Source organism: Gastrolobium bilobum, unplaced genomic scaffold, assembly GCF_033153095.1.
Source record: "Gastrolobium bilobum isolate Gb01-03AN ecotype WA unplaced genomic scaffold, APGP_CSIRO_Gbil_v1 utg38780, whole genome shotgun sequence".
Taxonomy (NCBI): Eukaryota; Viridiplantae; Streptophyta; class Magnoliopsida; order Fabales; family Fabaceae; genus Gastrolobium; species Gastrolobium bilobum.
The window spans coordinates 90,170-107,847 of NW_026895749.1; the positions used below are offsets into that span (position 1 = coordinate 90,170).

The 17,678-nt window shown below is 32.5% G+C and overlaps 1 protein-coding gene across 1 annotated transcript; it reads left to right on the forward strand.

Annotated features, from left to right (window-relative positions):
• The first annotated feature begins 1,844 nt into the window (after positions 1 to 1,844).
• On the forward strand, positions 1,845 to 10,694 carry LOC133295612 (CBL-interacting serine/threonine-protein kinase 23-like). Its single transcript, XM_061494452.1, has 15 exons — positions 1,845 to 2,697; positions 3,992 to 4,054; positions 4,190 to 4,261; positions 4,375 to 4,482; positions 4,731 to 4,811; positions 4,889 to 4,942; positions 5,031 to 5,156; positions 8,367 to 8,456; positions 8,614 to 8,733; positions 8,828 to 8,953; positions 9,274 to 9,390; positions 9,523 to 9,579; positions 9,693 to 9,767; positions 10,005 to 10,077; positions 10,397 to 10,694. The coding sequence occupies exons 1-15, from the start codon at positions 2,368 to 2,370 to the stop codon at positions 10,414 to 10,416; spliced, it is 1,512 nt and encodes a 503-aa protein (XP_061350436.1). The 5' UTR covers positions 1,845 to 2,367; the 3' UTR covers positions 10,417 to 10,694.
• The last annotated feature ends 6,984 nt before the right edge of the window (positions 10,695 to 17,678 follow it).

Genomic DNA, 17,678 nt, shown 5'->3' on the forward strand with positions numbered 1-17,678 from the left:
TCACATAATTTTGTAATGAGCCAGGTTGTGAAAGTTTTTTAGAGCGCACTTCAAAGATCCCTATATGTTGTTCTAGCAAATCGTTGGCGCAAAGCTTGAGCAAATTCTGCCCAAGAATGTGGCATACCGCTCCTATGAATCCATTGGAACCAAGCATTTGTAGCCCCTCCATCTTTAATCCTGCCAATTGAACCTTGAATTCTTCACGAATAAGTTGCATCTTGAAGAACAACTCTGTTTTTAAAAGTCAAACATGAGGGTTTTGTCCATCAAACGAAGGGATTTTGTTAGAGAATATAATATAAATCATTAAAAAAGTCTTCACCTAATACCTTAAAGTTTTGTGTTGAAGTGTTTTGTTAACATGGTATCAAAAGCGCTGCTCGTTGATCATGCATTGGATTGCCTTGCCTCCCATATGTAGATCAACTCGCGGTTGTGTGTGTGAATTTGCTGGCAGCGCATGATGAGCCCCTTGCAACGAAACTTCCCTGAGTCTAGCTTCCAAGGCGTTGGAACGAGCCTCAAAAAAATTCATCAAACGAAGCTCCAAGGATTCAGAGAGTTGGTCGATCCTTTGATTCAATTCCACATTTGCGTTAGGCTTGATACAGGAATGAAAAGCACCAAATGATGCAACCTAGGTTTGCAGAGAGAATATTTCAAGAAAGGAAAGAAACTTTGTTATTCAACTTCTGTATATATAATGTTTACATCAACTTCACTATTTATACAGCATGTTACATGTGCCTTCTAACACACGGTTCTCTATAACTCCGTAACTAACTAGCAACCAACATAACAGTTTGCTAATACGCGCTGTATAAGCCACTTCACTAAACTCATGCAAAGTCAAGCGCCCACATCGATGCTCCACGTAAGCGAGTGGACTCCCTCCTCGTACTCGTATCATCTTAAAAGAAAATCTCAAAATACTCTCAAAAGAAAATCTCAAAAACTTCATTTAATTACTACCATCACATGTTCGGTTCTTTCTTTGTCTGTACTTGTTATTATTTATATTAATGATCCGCATTTTCTCTTATGATATCTGGCAGGTTTTCACGACGTGCAACTAAGATTAATATTGTTTAATTATCGTGCGTAAAAAAAGTCAAAAAATGTAGTTTCCTAAAAGTGTTTGGTAGAGTTACGTTTCTTGGCATGACTCGTCCTTTTTTTTTTCTCTTTTTGGCAGTTACGGTTCTCTGTAGACCGTAGCACAGTTCTTTGCCATAAATTTGTTGTCAGGGAAAGGAAAAGATATACTGAACTCGGTGTTGCATTACATTCAAATTTTTATATTAAAATAAATTTAAAATTATTAAATACTTTATTAAACTATAAAAACTTTAAATGACATTAGAATACTACAGGAGAATAAATGATAAAAACATGTAATTGTTTTATATCTTCAAAACAAACGGAAGTATTCTAAAATTATTGCAGAAAAAATTATTAAAAAAAAGTTTAATCACATGAATTATTATTACATATTACTAAAACAAACCAAAAACCAATTTCTTGAGATCAATTTCTCAAGATTAAATAATAAAAAACAAGTTAAATTTTCTCAATACATGAATCTTAATAAAAAGACTTCAAGTATATAGAATAAAAATAATATTTATTAATGTTTTTAATACGACTTGTCAAATGCATGGGCTCAACCGCTCAAGTTTTTTTTTTTGTAATGTTCATTATTGCTTTTTTTTTTTGATAATGTTCATTATTGCTTTTTACCGACGCTAGATGTGCCTTTCCCATAAGACCAAAACTCACATAAAAAAGTGGCAATAATGAATCATTTAGTTGATAACCTCATTCATTGGATTCAATCCTCTTCCGTTTTCCTTGCCAGTTAAGTTACAACTACATCTCAAAATAAAGAACAAAAACAAAAAACAACTTCACCATCTTTACTCACTTTTTGAGATCGCCGCCACCGCCACACATTTATTTCCCTCACCCAAAAAGGGAAACCCAAAATCCTCACTTCAAGTTCCTTCCCCTTTTTCCCTCTTCTCCTCGTGAAAAAAATTAATTAAGAAAAAAAAAAAACGAAAGACAATGTAACAGAGAGAGAGAGAGAGAAAAAGTTGTGTGTATTTCTGGGAATTCATTTTCCTCTCTCATCGAAAATTTTCCGTCCGTTGATTGAACCGAATTCATGGGGTACTCGTTTGATCCAACGGTCAACGACACACCAACCCTTTTCCTCTTTGATAACAAAAATTAAAACTTGTTGGCCTTCCAGTGTTTATTATCTCGGCGGGTTCGATTCCTTTGTTTGGTTCTTCGACGGACACATAAAGGGAAAGAGCCAAAAGAGAAAATGAGGTTCGCCAAGTCTCAGGTGTGGCAACCATGCAAGAAGAAGAGGCTTTGATTTTAGAGACAGAAATTCTATTATTTTTTAGAGAGAGAGAGAGAAAGAGAAGGACTTTGAAAAGAAGAAGAAGAAAGAAAGAAAGAAAGAAAGAAAGAAAGAAAGAAAGAAAGAAGATGTCGTCACGTTCGGGGCAAGGTGGTGGTGGGAGCTCGAGGACCCGTGTGGGGAAGTACGAGCTGGGTCGAACCCTGGGCGAGGGCAATTTCGCGAAGGTTAAGTTTGCGAGGCACGTTGGTACTGGTGAGAACGTGGCCATCAAGATTCTTGACAAGGAGAAAGTTCTCAAGCACAAAATGATTGGCCAGGTAATTTCCATTCACTATTTGCTATTCGGTTTTCTTTTTCTTTTGTAGTTTTTGATGGATTAATATTATGAATTTTGTGATTTGTGTTAATCAATATGAATTGTCTTTTTTTATTTTTTTTATTTGGGGGGATCTTCTTTCTGGGTTTTTATTAATTCTATGTTTTGGAGTTGTGGGGGATGATTTGGGTTTCTGGGTAATCGAGAGAGGGTTCATCCGTTTTGTTTTATTCCTCGGTAAGAAAATGGGCACAAGTCAAAATTTTGGGCAGTTAATGTTTTTGGGTGTTTGATTGCTTTCTTGGTTTTTTGAGAAAATGGGCAATTGTCAAAGTTTGCGATAGTTAATGTGTGAAGTAAAGTTTGTCATTTTCTGAGCGGACTACAGTTTCTATTATTTTTGTTCGTTGGAATATTTTTCTGTCTTTGAAAGTATGGGGATTTTCTTTTATGTATCTCAGTGAAGTTTTCTTAAAGGCCTTTATAAAACTACAAAATGGTTCTTCCATACAACAGTAGCCACATTAAAATGCAAGATATAAACAGTTTACTGTTGCTGAGCTTATTCTGCACACAATACGTATGTCACATGTTGGCCGAAAGAGTGGTGTGAGGCCTGCAAATCTGGAACAAGTCATATGTGTTAATTCTTTTAACTAGAATTCCCAAACAATGAATTCAAACTTCCTGAGACTTTTGGATTTTCAATGTAAGAACCAGCATTTGAATGTTTAGCAAACTGAGCTAGAAACTGAAAGGATTTCCAAAGTCCAAGCTCTCCCATCTGAATTGGCTTAGAGAATAAAATGGAATCAGTTGAAGACAAAATGCACAGTTACTTCCTGCGATCTTGAGCACTCAAACTTTTACGAAGTTAATATAAAAGTCCAATATTTAGTCCTAGTATTAATTGTTATGATTTGATCCTGACTAATTATATGAAGTCTTTGTTTAGTCTATTATAGCTCATACTATTATTAATAAGAGAATTCTTGATAGTATCACTTGCTTGAGTATTTTTTTTTTTTCAACAGTTAAACGGGTCAATGATTTAAGTTTCATACGGTGTGTTTTGTGCAATATTTGGGGGGTGGGGGGAAGAGTTTAGTTGGCAAAAGATTTGCGGTTAAATTTTAACTATAACATTGTTGGTGAATCCCTCCACACTTGGGCATGCGTAGCATGACTGTAACCGATCCTGGTGTGAATAACTTGTGCTAAATTTATGAGTGTTTTCTTTGAAGCATGAATACTCTTGTCTTACCTGATATTTTCTGTTGTTCACTGTTATGCAGATAAAACGAGAAATATCAACAATGAAACTGATTAGACACCCAAATGTCATACGCATGTACGAGGTTAGAAGGCAGTAAATGATTGCATCTAAGTATTATACATTTGCATGATTTGTTTCTGTCTTCAATTTTCCTGAGTTTTACTTTCAGTCTTTCCTAACTGCCTTCTGCATTGTAAATGACAAATTCCTGGTGTAGGTGATGGCTAGCAAAACAAAGATATACATTGTACTGGAGTTTGTGACTGGAGGGGAGCTGTTTGATAAAATTGTAAGGCAGTTTTACCCTTCCGTGTGCTCCTGATGGTCGGAGTCCTGTATATTAGCATTGTCTTTTTATAACCCTTCTATTTTGGTGCTTTTATTTCTATTAACTTGAGCCAGGCTCGCAACGGAAGGTTGAAAGAAGATGAAGCAAGAAAATATTTTCAACAGCTTATATGTGCTGTAGATTACTGCCATAGTAGAGGTGTTTTCCACAGAGACTTAAAGGTGTGTATCACTTGTGTCTTTCATATTACCTTTGTTTCCCTTTTCAAAGAGGAAGTGCTGGTGGGCGGTTCGAATTATAGGTTTCTGAATTTGTTAGTAATGCATTCTCAGTGTAAGAATTTAATTTTTCATGAGAGACTGTACATACCCAACCAGAGGTGGGTGGGTGGGTGGGTGGGTGTGACAGAGAGAGAAGCAAGGAAAAAGAATAAAAAAACTAACATTTTACTACGCTTTATCTATTAAAGCCGGAGAATTTGTTGCTGGATGCTAACGGAGTGCTTAAAGTATCTGATTTTGGATTGAGTGCATTGCCTCAACAAGTTCGGGTAAGTATGTTGACTAAATTTTTGAAAGAGATAAAATATAATTATGTCCAATTGGTAACAGATCCTATTGTTAACAGGAAGATGGGCTACTTCACACAACATGTGGTACGCCAAATTATGTTGCTCCAGAGGTATATTAGCGTTTGCTGCTAGTTACCATATATTTTATCTCATAAACCTTTTATTTTTTTGTTTTATCACTGCTTCCTTATCATCTAGGTGATACACAACAAAGGCTATGATGGTGCAAAGGCAGATCTTTGGTCATGTGGTGTTATTCTTTTTGTTTTAATGGCTGGCTATTTGCCCTTCGAAGAAAACAATCTTATGGCTTTATATAAAAAGGTGATTTTTACTCAATGTCTGTTTCTTTTTTGTTCTCCGGAAACTGAGTCGACGTTTCGGATATCACAATTGGAGAGCATAACAACTTGATTTCTTGAGTACTTGTTTTCTTTAGAACCTTTGTGGATTCGAATGCTCGAAAAATTCAGCCTTGAAGCAGTAAATTAATAAATATTGAAGGGATTTTTCGGGGTGCATGCATGCTCATGATTCCATTTGTTTTCTTTGTCATATGAAGTACTTTTTATGCAGATATTTTGCATAATTTATTTGATGTCATGATGTTGTCTAGAACGACTTCTGTGAACAGAAATGACCGTTAGTTCATCTTTTTGCTGGTCTCCCATTACATTGTCTGTTGTTAACACCAACTACTAGTACCGCTATGAAAACAGCTGTTTGACTTGGAAATGGTCCCTGGTTTGGTTTTCGTTTGTAAACAAATGTACTCAAAACATTTCAGTAACTGGATAGACCGGCTGGCTTTTAACCAACTGGTTGACCTAGTGCGGGTTGACTAGTGATTGATGTATAATCATTTCCCCCTTAACAATAAGCAAGCCTCATCCCACACATAATTGCCTGTCCCCAATAGTGGCGCAGAGCAGCCAACTCCAGGAAATGCTATAGTGGGATGACCGCTATTCCAAAGGTAAGGGAAAAAATATGTAATTTATAATGCACACATAAATTCTCAAAAATGAAAAAATTGCCTATAATTAAACACGTAACATCATTAATAATCAAAAGTCATACCCCAGACACAATTACCATCAATCTCAAACAAGAAGAGACTGAAGAGGGGCTGGTTGTGAATGAGATGATGCCTTGGCTGCACCAAAGAGGGGCTGGAAATTATAATTGACAGCAAAATGGGACAGAACAGAGGAAGTGTCTGCCATCTGCCCATGATTCAGGCTGCTATTGCCACTCCACAAAAACCCAACACGATGCCATGCCACTTCTGTCTCTGCCAGGTAGTGCTACGCTGCTACAGCGCGGCATGCTATTAACTACTCTGATCGCACTTGGTGGGGTCAGCTGCATAGGTCAATAGATGCCGTCGGTGTCTATCATAACCTAAATTTTTAATAAACCTATATATTCTGAATTACTTTTTCCTAGTTTCATTGAAAACAACAAATATAGGTGACCCCACCTGATGAAAAATGGCACTGGTAGAAAAAGGCTTTTGTTGTTGTTGGTTGAGAATAGCCATTAACTTTAAAATTCAACTGCTGGAATTCTTTACTGTCCAATAAAAAATATTAATATTCTATATTCTAAATTTCTAATAAATATTGTTAGGCACAAATATCATTCGTGCTTGAATCTAACTACTTTCTATATTGGGAGAGTTTGTCATTGACGGTAGGGTGAAAGCCTCTTTGACTGAGTGATGAGAGTTTGATTCTGGCTGCTGCTATTCTTTGTGATTAACTTCAGTTTCAGCACAAAGTAAAATGGTCTTCTGTATAATTTACTCTTCAAGCCCAAAGGGTTTTTGTGTCAGGGTGATTTAGAGATAAAACCATTTTTGTGCTTGCATCCAACAACTTATGCTTTTTAGAAAAAAAAATTTAAAAAAAAAAAGAAAAAGAATAAGCTTTTGGGAAGTTGGTATTTACAATTATGTTGTTTGATACCGAGTATATACATTGTGAAGGAATTTCATTTCTCTGTTGTATATAGTTGTTCAACTGAATATTGCATTGTTACTGTATGTTACATGAAACTATTTAATAATGTTTAATAATTATAGTCACTTCACATAAAGGAATGATTTTTATTATCTCTATATTATAGGTTTTTTACAAATTTAATTTATATATGTTATATGATGAATATGTACTTTATCAACATATATATATATACACACTATTGAAATTTTGGTGCAACAGAGGTTTGAACCACGCTGAAAACTAATGAACTGTGTACTACTTTCTTTGCTGGTTGGTGATCTGTTTGATTTTTTTTGAATACTTAAGATTTTTTTACTTTGGAATACTTAATATCTTTTTACTAACTTGTGCTTGAAGAAATTTTATAGTGAGTAGTATCTCTTGGCCCTGATGTGAAGTACCTGTTTAGTAACTGTAGTTAAATATTCTTTTTGAGGTAGAATAATGGAATTTTCACATTAACCCTGGCATTGTTCCTAGTTTTCAAAATCATAAGCAATTCAATTAGGGTAATAGTGTCCTTTTTTTTCTGCCTGGAAACAGCATTAAGAATTTTAATTATTTCTTCATGTATAGTGGGAAATAATAACCTTTATGAGCTGGGGACAGAAATCAGCACCTAGAAGCTGGAATATATTTTCTAGAATTAAGCTATAGGTTTCCAGTGTCACATATCATCCTAATCAAACTGCCCAAGAGCTATTGTTGACGTCTGTTACAGCTCTGGATTATTATAAGGTAAGAATTACAGAAATGGGGTAAGGGGAGGGTGGAAAGGGAAGGAAAATGAAAGTAAGAACAAGTCTTTATTGATTAATAGGAAAGAGTACAAGGACAGAATTCAAGAGCAAGCTCTTCTAAAAGGGAACACCCCTTCGTCTAAGAAATTCTTAGCCAAACTATGAATTAACCAAATGCTCTGCTCACTGCAATTAGAGTATCCCTTTTATATACTAGGCTCAACCTCTTCCCTAAAGGCTTAACTGAATAACGACCTAATTACAAGACTAACTGCTTGATACAACCGTCCCTAATTAATGCCTTCAGACGCACCCTAAAACAGGTTGTAATGACGTAGGTCTAGTTTAGTGCGCCAACTTTTCTGGTAGTCATTTTTAGTCAAGGCTCCTTTTCGTAGTAATTGGCTATTTCCTTTGAGGAACAGGACAGAAATATGCTGCTGTTTGTTGTTACTTCTTAATCAAATAAAGCTTAAGTTAATATACTACACTCACAAATAAAGTGCTGAAAAATTGCGAGAAAAATACCCCCATGGGGCAACAAGGGGAGTAGGGTTGCGTGACAGAGGAATATGTCAGGCAAAAATTACTTTGAATAAATGAAAAATTTGAACGGGGGATCTCGCTATTGGGAAGAGGTACCTGTTGCTATAGAACTAGCTAAGTTGAAGAGTGATCTGCAAAACCGTAAATTTTTTGTGTCTTTGCTTGAATGCAGTCCTGTATTTTCTGTTTCATGATGGAGCTGCCTCATGTGGTTTTTTGTTTTTTTTTCCGTTGACTGACAGATTTTCAAGGCTGAGTTCACATGTCCTCCATGGTTCTCTTCAAGTGCAAAGAAGCTAATCAAAAGAATCCTTGATCCGAGTCCTGCTACTGTATGCATGCCCTGCCCTTGACTTGTGTTATTTTTGTTTATTCCCATTCTACTCTTCTACTAATCTGAGTTTTAGCAAATACTCTAATTTTTCCCTATATCTCACCAAATATGTGAAACCAACCTGTGTTTCTTTCTCTTTTAACGATATGAAACAGCGGATTACAATTGCTGAGGTCATTGAGAACGAGTGGTTCAAGAAGGGATATAAGCCTCCCGTATTTGAACAGGCTAATGTTAGTCTTGATGATGTAAATTCTATTTTCAGTGAATCTATGGTAAGTCTTTTGGTTTTGCAGTTATCTTGATTAAATTTTGTTCATCAAAGCTTTAGATTCTAATCTCGATCTGAATGCTCCTTGTGGTGCACAGGATTCACAAAATCTTGTTGTTGAGAGGCGTGAGGTTGGGCCTGTGGCACCTGTGACCATGAATGCATTTGAGCTTATATCTAAATCTCAGGGCCTCAACCTTAGTAGTCTTTTTGAGAAGCAAATGGTATGTGTATCTTTATAAAACAAAATAAAATGAACTGTATTATTTTCTCTTATATGGCATCCTAGAAACTTGACATGGAATGGATTGAGGAAATGAAAATAAAATAAAATTTATATGTCTTGTGAGGAGTTGTCAAATTGCGTCGTGATCAGATCACAAGAACTACAAGTATTTTTCATTTCTCCTTTTCACACTATTATGTCATGCTGCTTGTTGACAACACATTGCTTGAATCAAGAATGCATATTATCTCCAAAATTTGATAATTGAATTTGTTCTGAATATAATGGCTGAGGCTAGTTGTATTTTTTGGCAACTAGGGACTTGTTAAAAGGGAAACAAGATTCACATCCAAATGTTCAGCAAATGAGATAATCTCAAAAATTGAGCAAGCTGCAGGACCTCTGGGTTTTGATGTTAAGAAGAACAACTGTAAGGTAAAAAAATCTATGCTAATTCTTGTCTCTTAACATTATATTGTCTACTTGTACTACCAGGGCTAATTTCTAACAATAATAAGTTGCTATTGAGTTTCTATTTCTGATAATATATTTTACTCTGCATTTCAGTTGAAGATTCAAGGGGAAAAGACTGGAAGGAAAGGTCACCTATCTGTTTCCACTGAGGTATATTTTTTCAAAGTTTGCTTCCATGATCTGGGGTGTGTCCTTCATGTTAATTTATTTGTATTCAAGACTCAGGACTGTTTCTAATGCTTTTTGTATGTGTTGCTTTCCAGATCTTTGAGGTGGCCCCTTCGCTTTACATGGTTGAGCTACGTAAGGCTGAAGGAGATACTCTGGAATTTCACAAGGCAAGTCTAATGCACAATTTTTTAATTTTCCAAACAAAAAACCCTGTTTGATAATACTTATTTTGTAAAAATAGTTTTAAAAATTATAACTGTATTTTAGTTTTTAGAATCAAATTTAAAGAACATATTTTAGTTATTTTTGTTTTGTATTTTGACTTTTAACTTTCAAAATAAAAGAACACAGAAAATATTCATTTTATTAGCTGCTTGCATGGACTAAGTTGTCTTTCTTTGCAGTTCTACAAGAGTCTATCAACTGGGCTGAAAGATATTGTTTGGAAAGCTGACCCTATCGATGAAGAAAAAGATGGTTAGTTTTCTAGCAATCCTAATACTTGAATTCACAAAGTGAGAATTTTAGCAATTTAAAAAAGGCCACTCGTGGTATCTGAACATAAAAGATGAAGGACCCTCACTTGTTCTTGTTATGTTTTTATTTTTATTTTATATATATATATATATATATATATATATATATATATATATATATATATATATATATTATCCAATCTATGTAATTTTTAAACAAGTTAATGAGCTATTATTACTGTTAGTTTGGTTATATCATGTAATAATTTTAATATGGTATTTTCATATTAAGTAATATCTCTTTCACATTTTTTGTACAGGTGCCAGTACTTCAAAATAATTTTGTCCAAACCTTCATCTTTGTATAAAGTAAAATCACCTACATGCCTTATTGGCTCAAGAGTGCGTTGCTTCAAGGATTCTGTCATGGATTCCCCCCTCTTTCATATTTGAAAATTTGCCTTTATTTGACCCTGTACATCAAATAAGCTTTTTATTATTATTATTATTATTTTTTATTGTGACAAACAACTTTTTACAAATGTATAAGGAAAACTGGTTGTTCAACAGAAGTAAGAGTTTTTTAGCATTTATCTGATACATTTTATTGAACAATTTTTTTATTTTTTTTTTCCCTATGACCAACAACTTTGATTCGGCAATCGTATGATTGACCTATTTATGTAATAGCATGCATAGATTTGTAAAATACGACTATGATCCGCCAATTCATTTTAAAAAACTAAACTATTCACATTAATGTGCAGTTTCTGTATGGATTGGTTTTTTCAGAAACTCTGAACACAACTAAGCCATAGCATGCAGTTTTACAAAATAAAGAGCAAATAACGAAGAGAATATCAATACGAACTCAACAGGCATAGATTGGATCAGTTTAGCTACTGCGCGGTTTGGATGATTTGTCAAATTGCGACTACATTCGTGCTACCTGGATCGCTAATTACTAAAAAAACATGCACCAATAGATGTCCTTTAAAATAGGGGATAAGTTATTTTACTTATCATTTTTTCTGCCTATCTTTGCTTATTACCTTATAGATTAGAATTTTAAATCACATTTATCTTTCTTCTTAAGATTCTGATCTAACGGTGTTAGAGAGTGATAGACAAAGGTAGGCAAAAAAAATAGTAGATAGAATATCTATTCCTTAAAATAAACTGCTAGACTTTGTTTTTTTCCCATAGCAAAGGAAGAAATCATCGGAAATAAAAGAAACAGTTATATAAGTATGGGATGCAAGTCCCTCAAAATTCTCTTTATGAACATTTTAAAGTTTTTCAATTTTGGAGGACTTTTAAAGGATTTAAAATATCAAAATAAGGAGAATGAAACTCATTACTTAAGGCAATTATGATTCTATTTTTGTTACTTATTTTTAAAAATTATTTTATTGATTACCAAAAACAATTTATTTTATTAATTCATTTTTACAATTATTTGCAAAATATAAATATCAAATTTTTTTTGATAAACTTATTTTTGAAACCTTTAAATATTAAAAAAATAATAAAAATTGTTTCATAAATTTTATTGTGTCTAATATTTGAAAGCAAAAAAAACAAAAAAACAGAAAGCATGTTTAAATGCTTTTTTTTTTTTTTTTTTTTTTGTTAAAAAGGAGCTTTGTTTGTGATAATTTTAAAATTGATAGATTGACCAAAGTGGGCCAAAAAAATAAAAAATTATCAAAATAGTATAAAGAAAATTTATTTACTGTTTGAGGACAAGTTTTACACGTAAGGGATTTGTCGCTTACGAAGCGCCTTATTAGCCACAGTTAAGATAGTTGCAAAATTTTAAATTTCCATATCTCCATCAAATTTTAACTTTTATTCTTCTAATATTTTTTTTTTTGGTTTACTATTCTTCTAATATTTTTAAACAAATAACAAAGTGCATTGGTTTTTAGTAAATTAGAGAAATGAATATTTTGTTATATTTTTTTTAATTTTAAATAGATAAAACTAAGAATGTAATACCCATGAAGTATTATTTTTATTTATTTATAAAGTTTATTGTTTTAATCATATTTTTAAAAATTTCTAACAAAAAAATAACCAAATGATATATTAATTTATATTTTTTATTAATAATATATTTCAAATTTATTTATATTAATAATATTAGCATAGGGTGTGCAAAGGTTTTGTAAATACATATAAGATAACAAGTTAAATAGAAATCTTAATAACTTTTTAATTAATTTTAAAACTTTTTCTATAAGTGAAATTATTTTATTTGATGAAATAATATTTTTAATATACAACTAAAAAGTAGTCACATTTGAATGCTATAAACAAATAAAAATAATACTTCATGGGTATGAACATTGATCTTGCGTGATGTTACATTTATTATGCCTAGGGTTGTAAATACTTTTGTGTGTAAGTCATTTGATTATGTATTGTAACATTTGGTAAAGGTAACCATGGATTTGTAATAGTTCAATTTGATAAGTTAATGTAAATGTAGTCTTAATTGGTACTATTTGAGAACTATGAAATTGTAATATTTGATGTATATGATGAAAGGACATTAGGTCTATTTTAGAATTGATTTGGTATGATGATGATGAATGTATGAAATTAGATAATGTGTATGTAATGGAAGTGATAGAAAATGGGTTTAGGTAATAGTTGATAAAAGTGAGAAAGGGTAACTTATAACCCAAGCAAATTGGGGAGAATAATTGTGAATTGAGTAATGGACATATTATTGATTATGTTGAGGATGTAAGTGCACCAAGGTTTGTTGGTCTTTGGATGTCATTCCATGATTAATTAGGTACAATTGAATAAACGAGATTAGTTGTAAAAACAAACACATGCTGCCCAATTTTCCAGAATTTGGTGTGATTTTTACCCTAACTTTGGAGATCAATATCTCCCTCATTTCTTAGTAAAATGAGGTGTGTGAACTACTAGTTTGAAGCTTAGGATGTCCCCTGCACTGTTCTAAAATATGAGACCATTGCGTGTCGCAGATCATGCCCAGTTTCCATTTGACTGAACGCTGCCCTGTTTCGCAAAATCAACAGCGACCTCTGTCTCGATTTTATAAATTCAATCTCTTATTTCTTACTCAAATTAAGCTTATAATATATCAAATTAAAGACCAAGGTGTCTACTATAACATATTAAAATTTAAGAGCAAACTGGTTTGTGGATTGTTCGCAGTTGCAAAAATAGTGAAGGAACCCAGTTTCCCTATTTGTTGTCTGTTGGCAGCTTTGAGTAAATAACTTATTGAAAAGAAAAGATGGTTAAACAATTACACAAAAGGGGGAGTGAATTGTGTGTTACTCCTAATTTAAGAAATAATTCAAAAATCAATACTTTTCAATACAACTTCAACCAAAAAGAAATTTATAGATCATAAATCTTTTTCACAACACTAAATAGAACTAAAATATTCAAAATAACATCAATTTAGAGGCAATTTGCAACAAATCAAAATTGAATGAAAAAGATAAGAATTTCAATGTTTAGGCTACTCTTCCTATCCAACTTGCAACTAACAAAATCGGAAACGGAATAACAAGTTAAAGTAGGTGGGAATACCTTAGGATATCACAAATCAATATGTGTAGTGCCTATTAAGTATCTCAAAATCCTTTTAACGACATTTAAATGTGATTCTCTAAGACAAGATTGATATCTAGAACATAAGCAAACACAAAACATAATATCCAGTCTACTAGCGGTTAAATATAATAAGGAGCCAATCATGCATCTATACTTTATTACCTCAACTGGTTTATCTTTTTCATCCTTGTGAATTGAGATTGAAGTGCTCATTGGAGTGTCTACTGGTTTTGCTTAATCCATCCCAAAGCGTTTGAGTAAACTCTTTGCAATACTTTCCTTGATTGATGAATATGCCTTCTTTTTCTTGCTTTATTTGTAATCTAAGGAAATAGTTGAGTTCTCCCATTATAGACATCTCAAACTCACTTTTCATCATTTTAGCAAACTCTTCACAAAGAAATTCATTCGTAGAACCAAAAATGATATCGTCAACATAAATTTGCACAACTATGATCATGCTTTCTTTTAATGAACAATGTAGTGTCCACTTTACCTCTACAAAAATTATTTTCAAGTACAAAATTGTTCAATCTTTCATACCAAGCTCTTGGAGCTTGCTTTAAACCATATAAAGCCTTTTTCAAATGATAAACATGATTAGGAAAGTCAAATCTCTCAAAATCTGGTGGTTGATGAACATATACCTCCTCTTGAATGATGCCATTTAAAAACGTAGATTTGCCATCCATTTGATATAGTTTGAAATCATATATACTAGCATATGCAAGTAGCAATCTAATAGCTTCAAGTTTTGTAACGGATACATAGGTTTCATTATAGTCAATTCCTTCTTCTTGATTGTAAACTTTAGCTACTAGTCTTGTCTTGTTCCTTGTGATTACACCATTTTCATCAAGTTTGTTTCTAAATACCGACTTAGTGCCAATCACTTGATGATCTTTCAATTTTAGGATAAGTTCCCAAACACAATTCCTTGTGAATTGATTTAGCTCCTCTTGCATTACAAGTATCCAATTTTCATCTTGAATAGCTTCCTCAATTTTTTGGGTTCAACTTGAGAGACAAAAGCTAAGTGATTGTATGCATTTCTCAAAGAACTTCGTGTCGAAACTCCCTTTTATAGATATCTAATTATAGCATCCATAGGGTGTGACTTTGAGTACTTCCAATGCTTTGGTAACTCTTGATTCTCACTTTGTTGATTCCCTTGATCATCATTATTTTCCCTTTCCTTGTTGCTAGTATTTTTATCTTCTAAAGATAAGTCTTCCAAAGTATCTATAATATCATCATCACAAGACTTTCTTTGCAAGAAAGAGTTAGTTTCATCAAAAGCAATATGAATAGATTCTTCAATAGTCATGGTTCTTTTATTGTAAATTCTATAAGCTTTGCTAGTAAGAGAATAACCAAGAAATATACCTTCATCGACTATAGCGTCAAATTTACCAAGATTATCCTTATCATTATTTCAAACATAGCATTTGCAACCAAATACATGAAAATATGCAATATTAGGCTTTCTTCCTTTATAAAGCTCATAGGGGGTTTTCTTAAGGATTGGCCTAATTAGTGTACGGTTGATTACACAAGAAGCGATACTTACTGCATCGGCCCAAAAGTACTTAGGAAGATTGTTTTCACTAATCATAGTTCTAGCAAGTTCTTCTAAGACTCTAATTCTTTCTCTCTACAACTCTATTTTGTTATGGTGTTCTAGGAGAAGAGAAATTGTGGCCTATGTCATGCTTATCACAAAACTTTTCAAATTTTAAATTTTCAAATTCTTCATCATGATTAGGGCTGTGCATGGGTCAGGTCGGGTCAGGTTTTTGTTCGACTCGACCCAACTTGGTTTTTATAGGTCAGGTATTTTGACCCGACCCGCTTTAATTTGATCCAAGTCAGGTCTGACTTGGATTGGATTTTGTTGAACTAGTTCAGAACCAGTTTGGATCTGACCTGACTTGGTTTCTGAAGTGGGTCTGACTTGGTTTCTGAACTGGGTCAAATTTGACCTGACCCGTTTTTGACTTGGTTTTCTCACAATTTTGTCGAAATTTTTACATTGCAAAAGACGAAAATTTCGTCACAAAATTATTTTTTCGTCGAAATTTTTACAAAAAAAAAAAATTTCTATTGAAATTTAGTTTCCGTCAACAGTTTTGACGAAAATGATTTCTTCCATCAAATGTTTTAAACGAAAAAAGAATTTTGTCAAAAAATTTGACGGAATGTTTTTCTTCAAAATTTCGATGGGAATGTGTTCTGACAAAAATTTTGCGCAAATTATTTCGAGGTAAATGATTCATTTGAAACTTTCGACGAAATTTAGATTCTCTAAAGAATTTTGACAGAATATTTTTTTCGTCAAAATGTTTTTTTTGTCAAAAAAATTTACGGAATTTTTTTATAGAAACGTGTTTCGTTGAAAATTTTGATGGAATATTTTTTATCAAAAAACTTGACGAAAATATTTAGTTGAAAATTTTCGATGGAAATGTGTTTCGCTAAAAATTTCGACGAAAATTTTTTTTTGTCAAAAAATTTAACGAAAATTTTTTCGTCGAAAACTTTCGCCGAAATTTGAAATCTGTAAAGAATTTTGATGACTTTTTTTGCCGTCAAAATTTTTTGATAACGAAAATGTTTCCGTCGAAAAATTTCGCCGAAATTTGAAATCTGTAAAGAATTTTGATGAAATTTTTTGCCGTCGAAATTTTTTGCCGTAAAAAAATTTGATGCCGAAAATATTTTCTTTGAAAACTTTCGCCGAAATTTGAAATCTGTAAAGAATTTAATGAAATTTTTTGCCGTCGAAATATTTTGATGGAAATTGTTTTGAGGAAAATGTTTCATTTGAAACTTTCGACGAAATTTAGATTCTCTAAAGAATTTAGACAAAATATTTTTCTGTCAAAATTTCTTATCGAAATATTTTTGTCAAAATATTTTACGATTTGTTTTTACAGAAATGTGTTCCGTTGAAAATTTTGATGAATATATTCTTTATCAAAAAACTTGACAAAAGTATTTAGTCGAATTTTTTTTATAGAAATGTATTTCGCTAAAAATTTCGACGAAATTTTTTTTTTGTCAAAAAGTTTAACGAAAATGTTTCCGTCGAAAACTTTCGCCGAATTTGAAATCTGTAAAGAATTTTGATGAAATTTTTTTCCGTCAAAGAATTTCGATGAAAATATGTTTTGTCGAAAGTTTTTATGAATATATTTTTTTGTGAAATATTTTGACGAAATTTAGATTCCGTAAAAAAATTTGACAAAAAAAATATTCCGTCAAATTTTTTTAGCGATATGTTTTTAGTCACAAATTTTGATGAAAATATTTTTCGACAAAAATTTTTGCGAAAATATTTATGAAAATATTTTCCATAAATAATTTTGACGTAATTGTTTTACGTTAAAACTTTTCTTTTTATGTAATTGTGATTTTTTTTTCACATAATGAGTATGGGTCAAGTTTTGTGTCAGTGGGTCAATATTAAAATGAGTCAGGTCTAAAACTGACCCAAATAAAAGTGGGTCAGTATTTAAACCAGTTCAAAAAATATAGGTATTTATGGGTCGGGTCAAGGTCGGATCAAGGGCAGGGCAAGTGAATCAATTTTTTTGCACACCCCTAATCATGATCACTTGTAATATGAACAATCTTTATGCTTTTCTCATTCATAATATGCTTTGTTAACTTCTTAAAAGATATATATGCATCATAGCTCGCACTGAACTGACCCGCCAAGAGACATTACAGGAAAGTCTTACAGATAATATCAATAGGTAATGTCACTTATTATTTAGGTGTGTTTTTCCTTAGACCTGACATTGTGACTCAGACTTGAGCTCTGGATGACTTGCTTTGATTATAAAAAATATGGGTTTGATGTTTGAACTTTTAAAGGACATCAAGTTATGTCTTTTAGGAAAGAGATAGGCACAAAGAATAAAAATCATGGGAAAGAAAGTAGGTGGTTTTTTAACTTAAATTTAAATAAAAAATTATTATTTTGTGTCTATC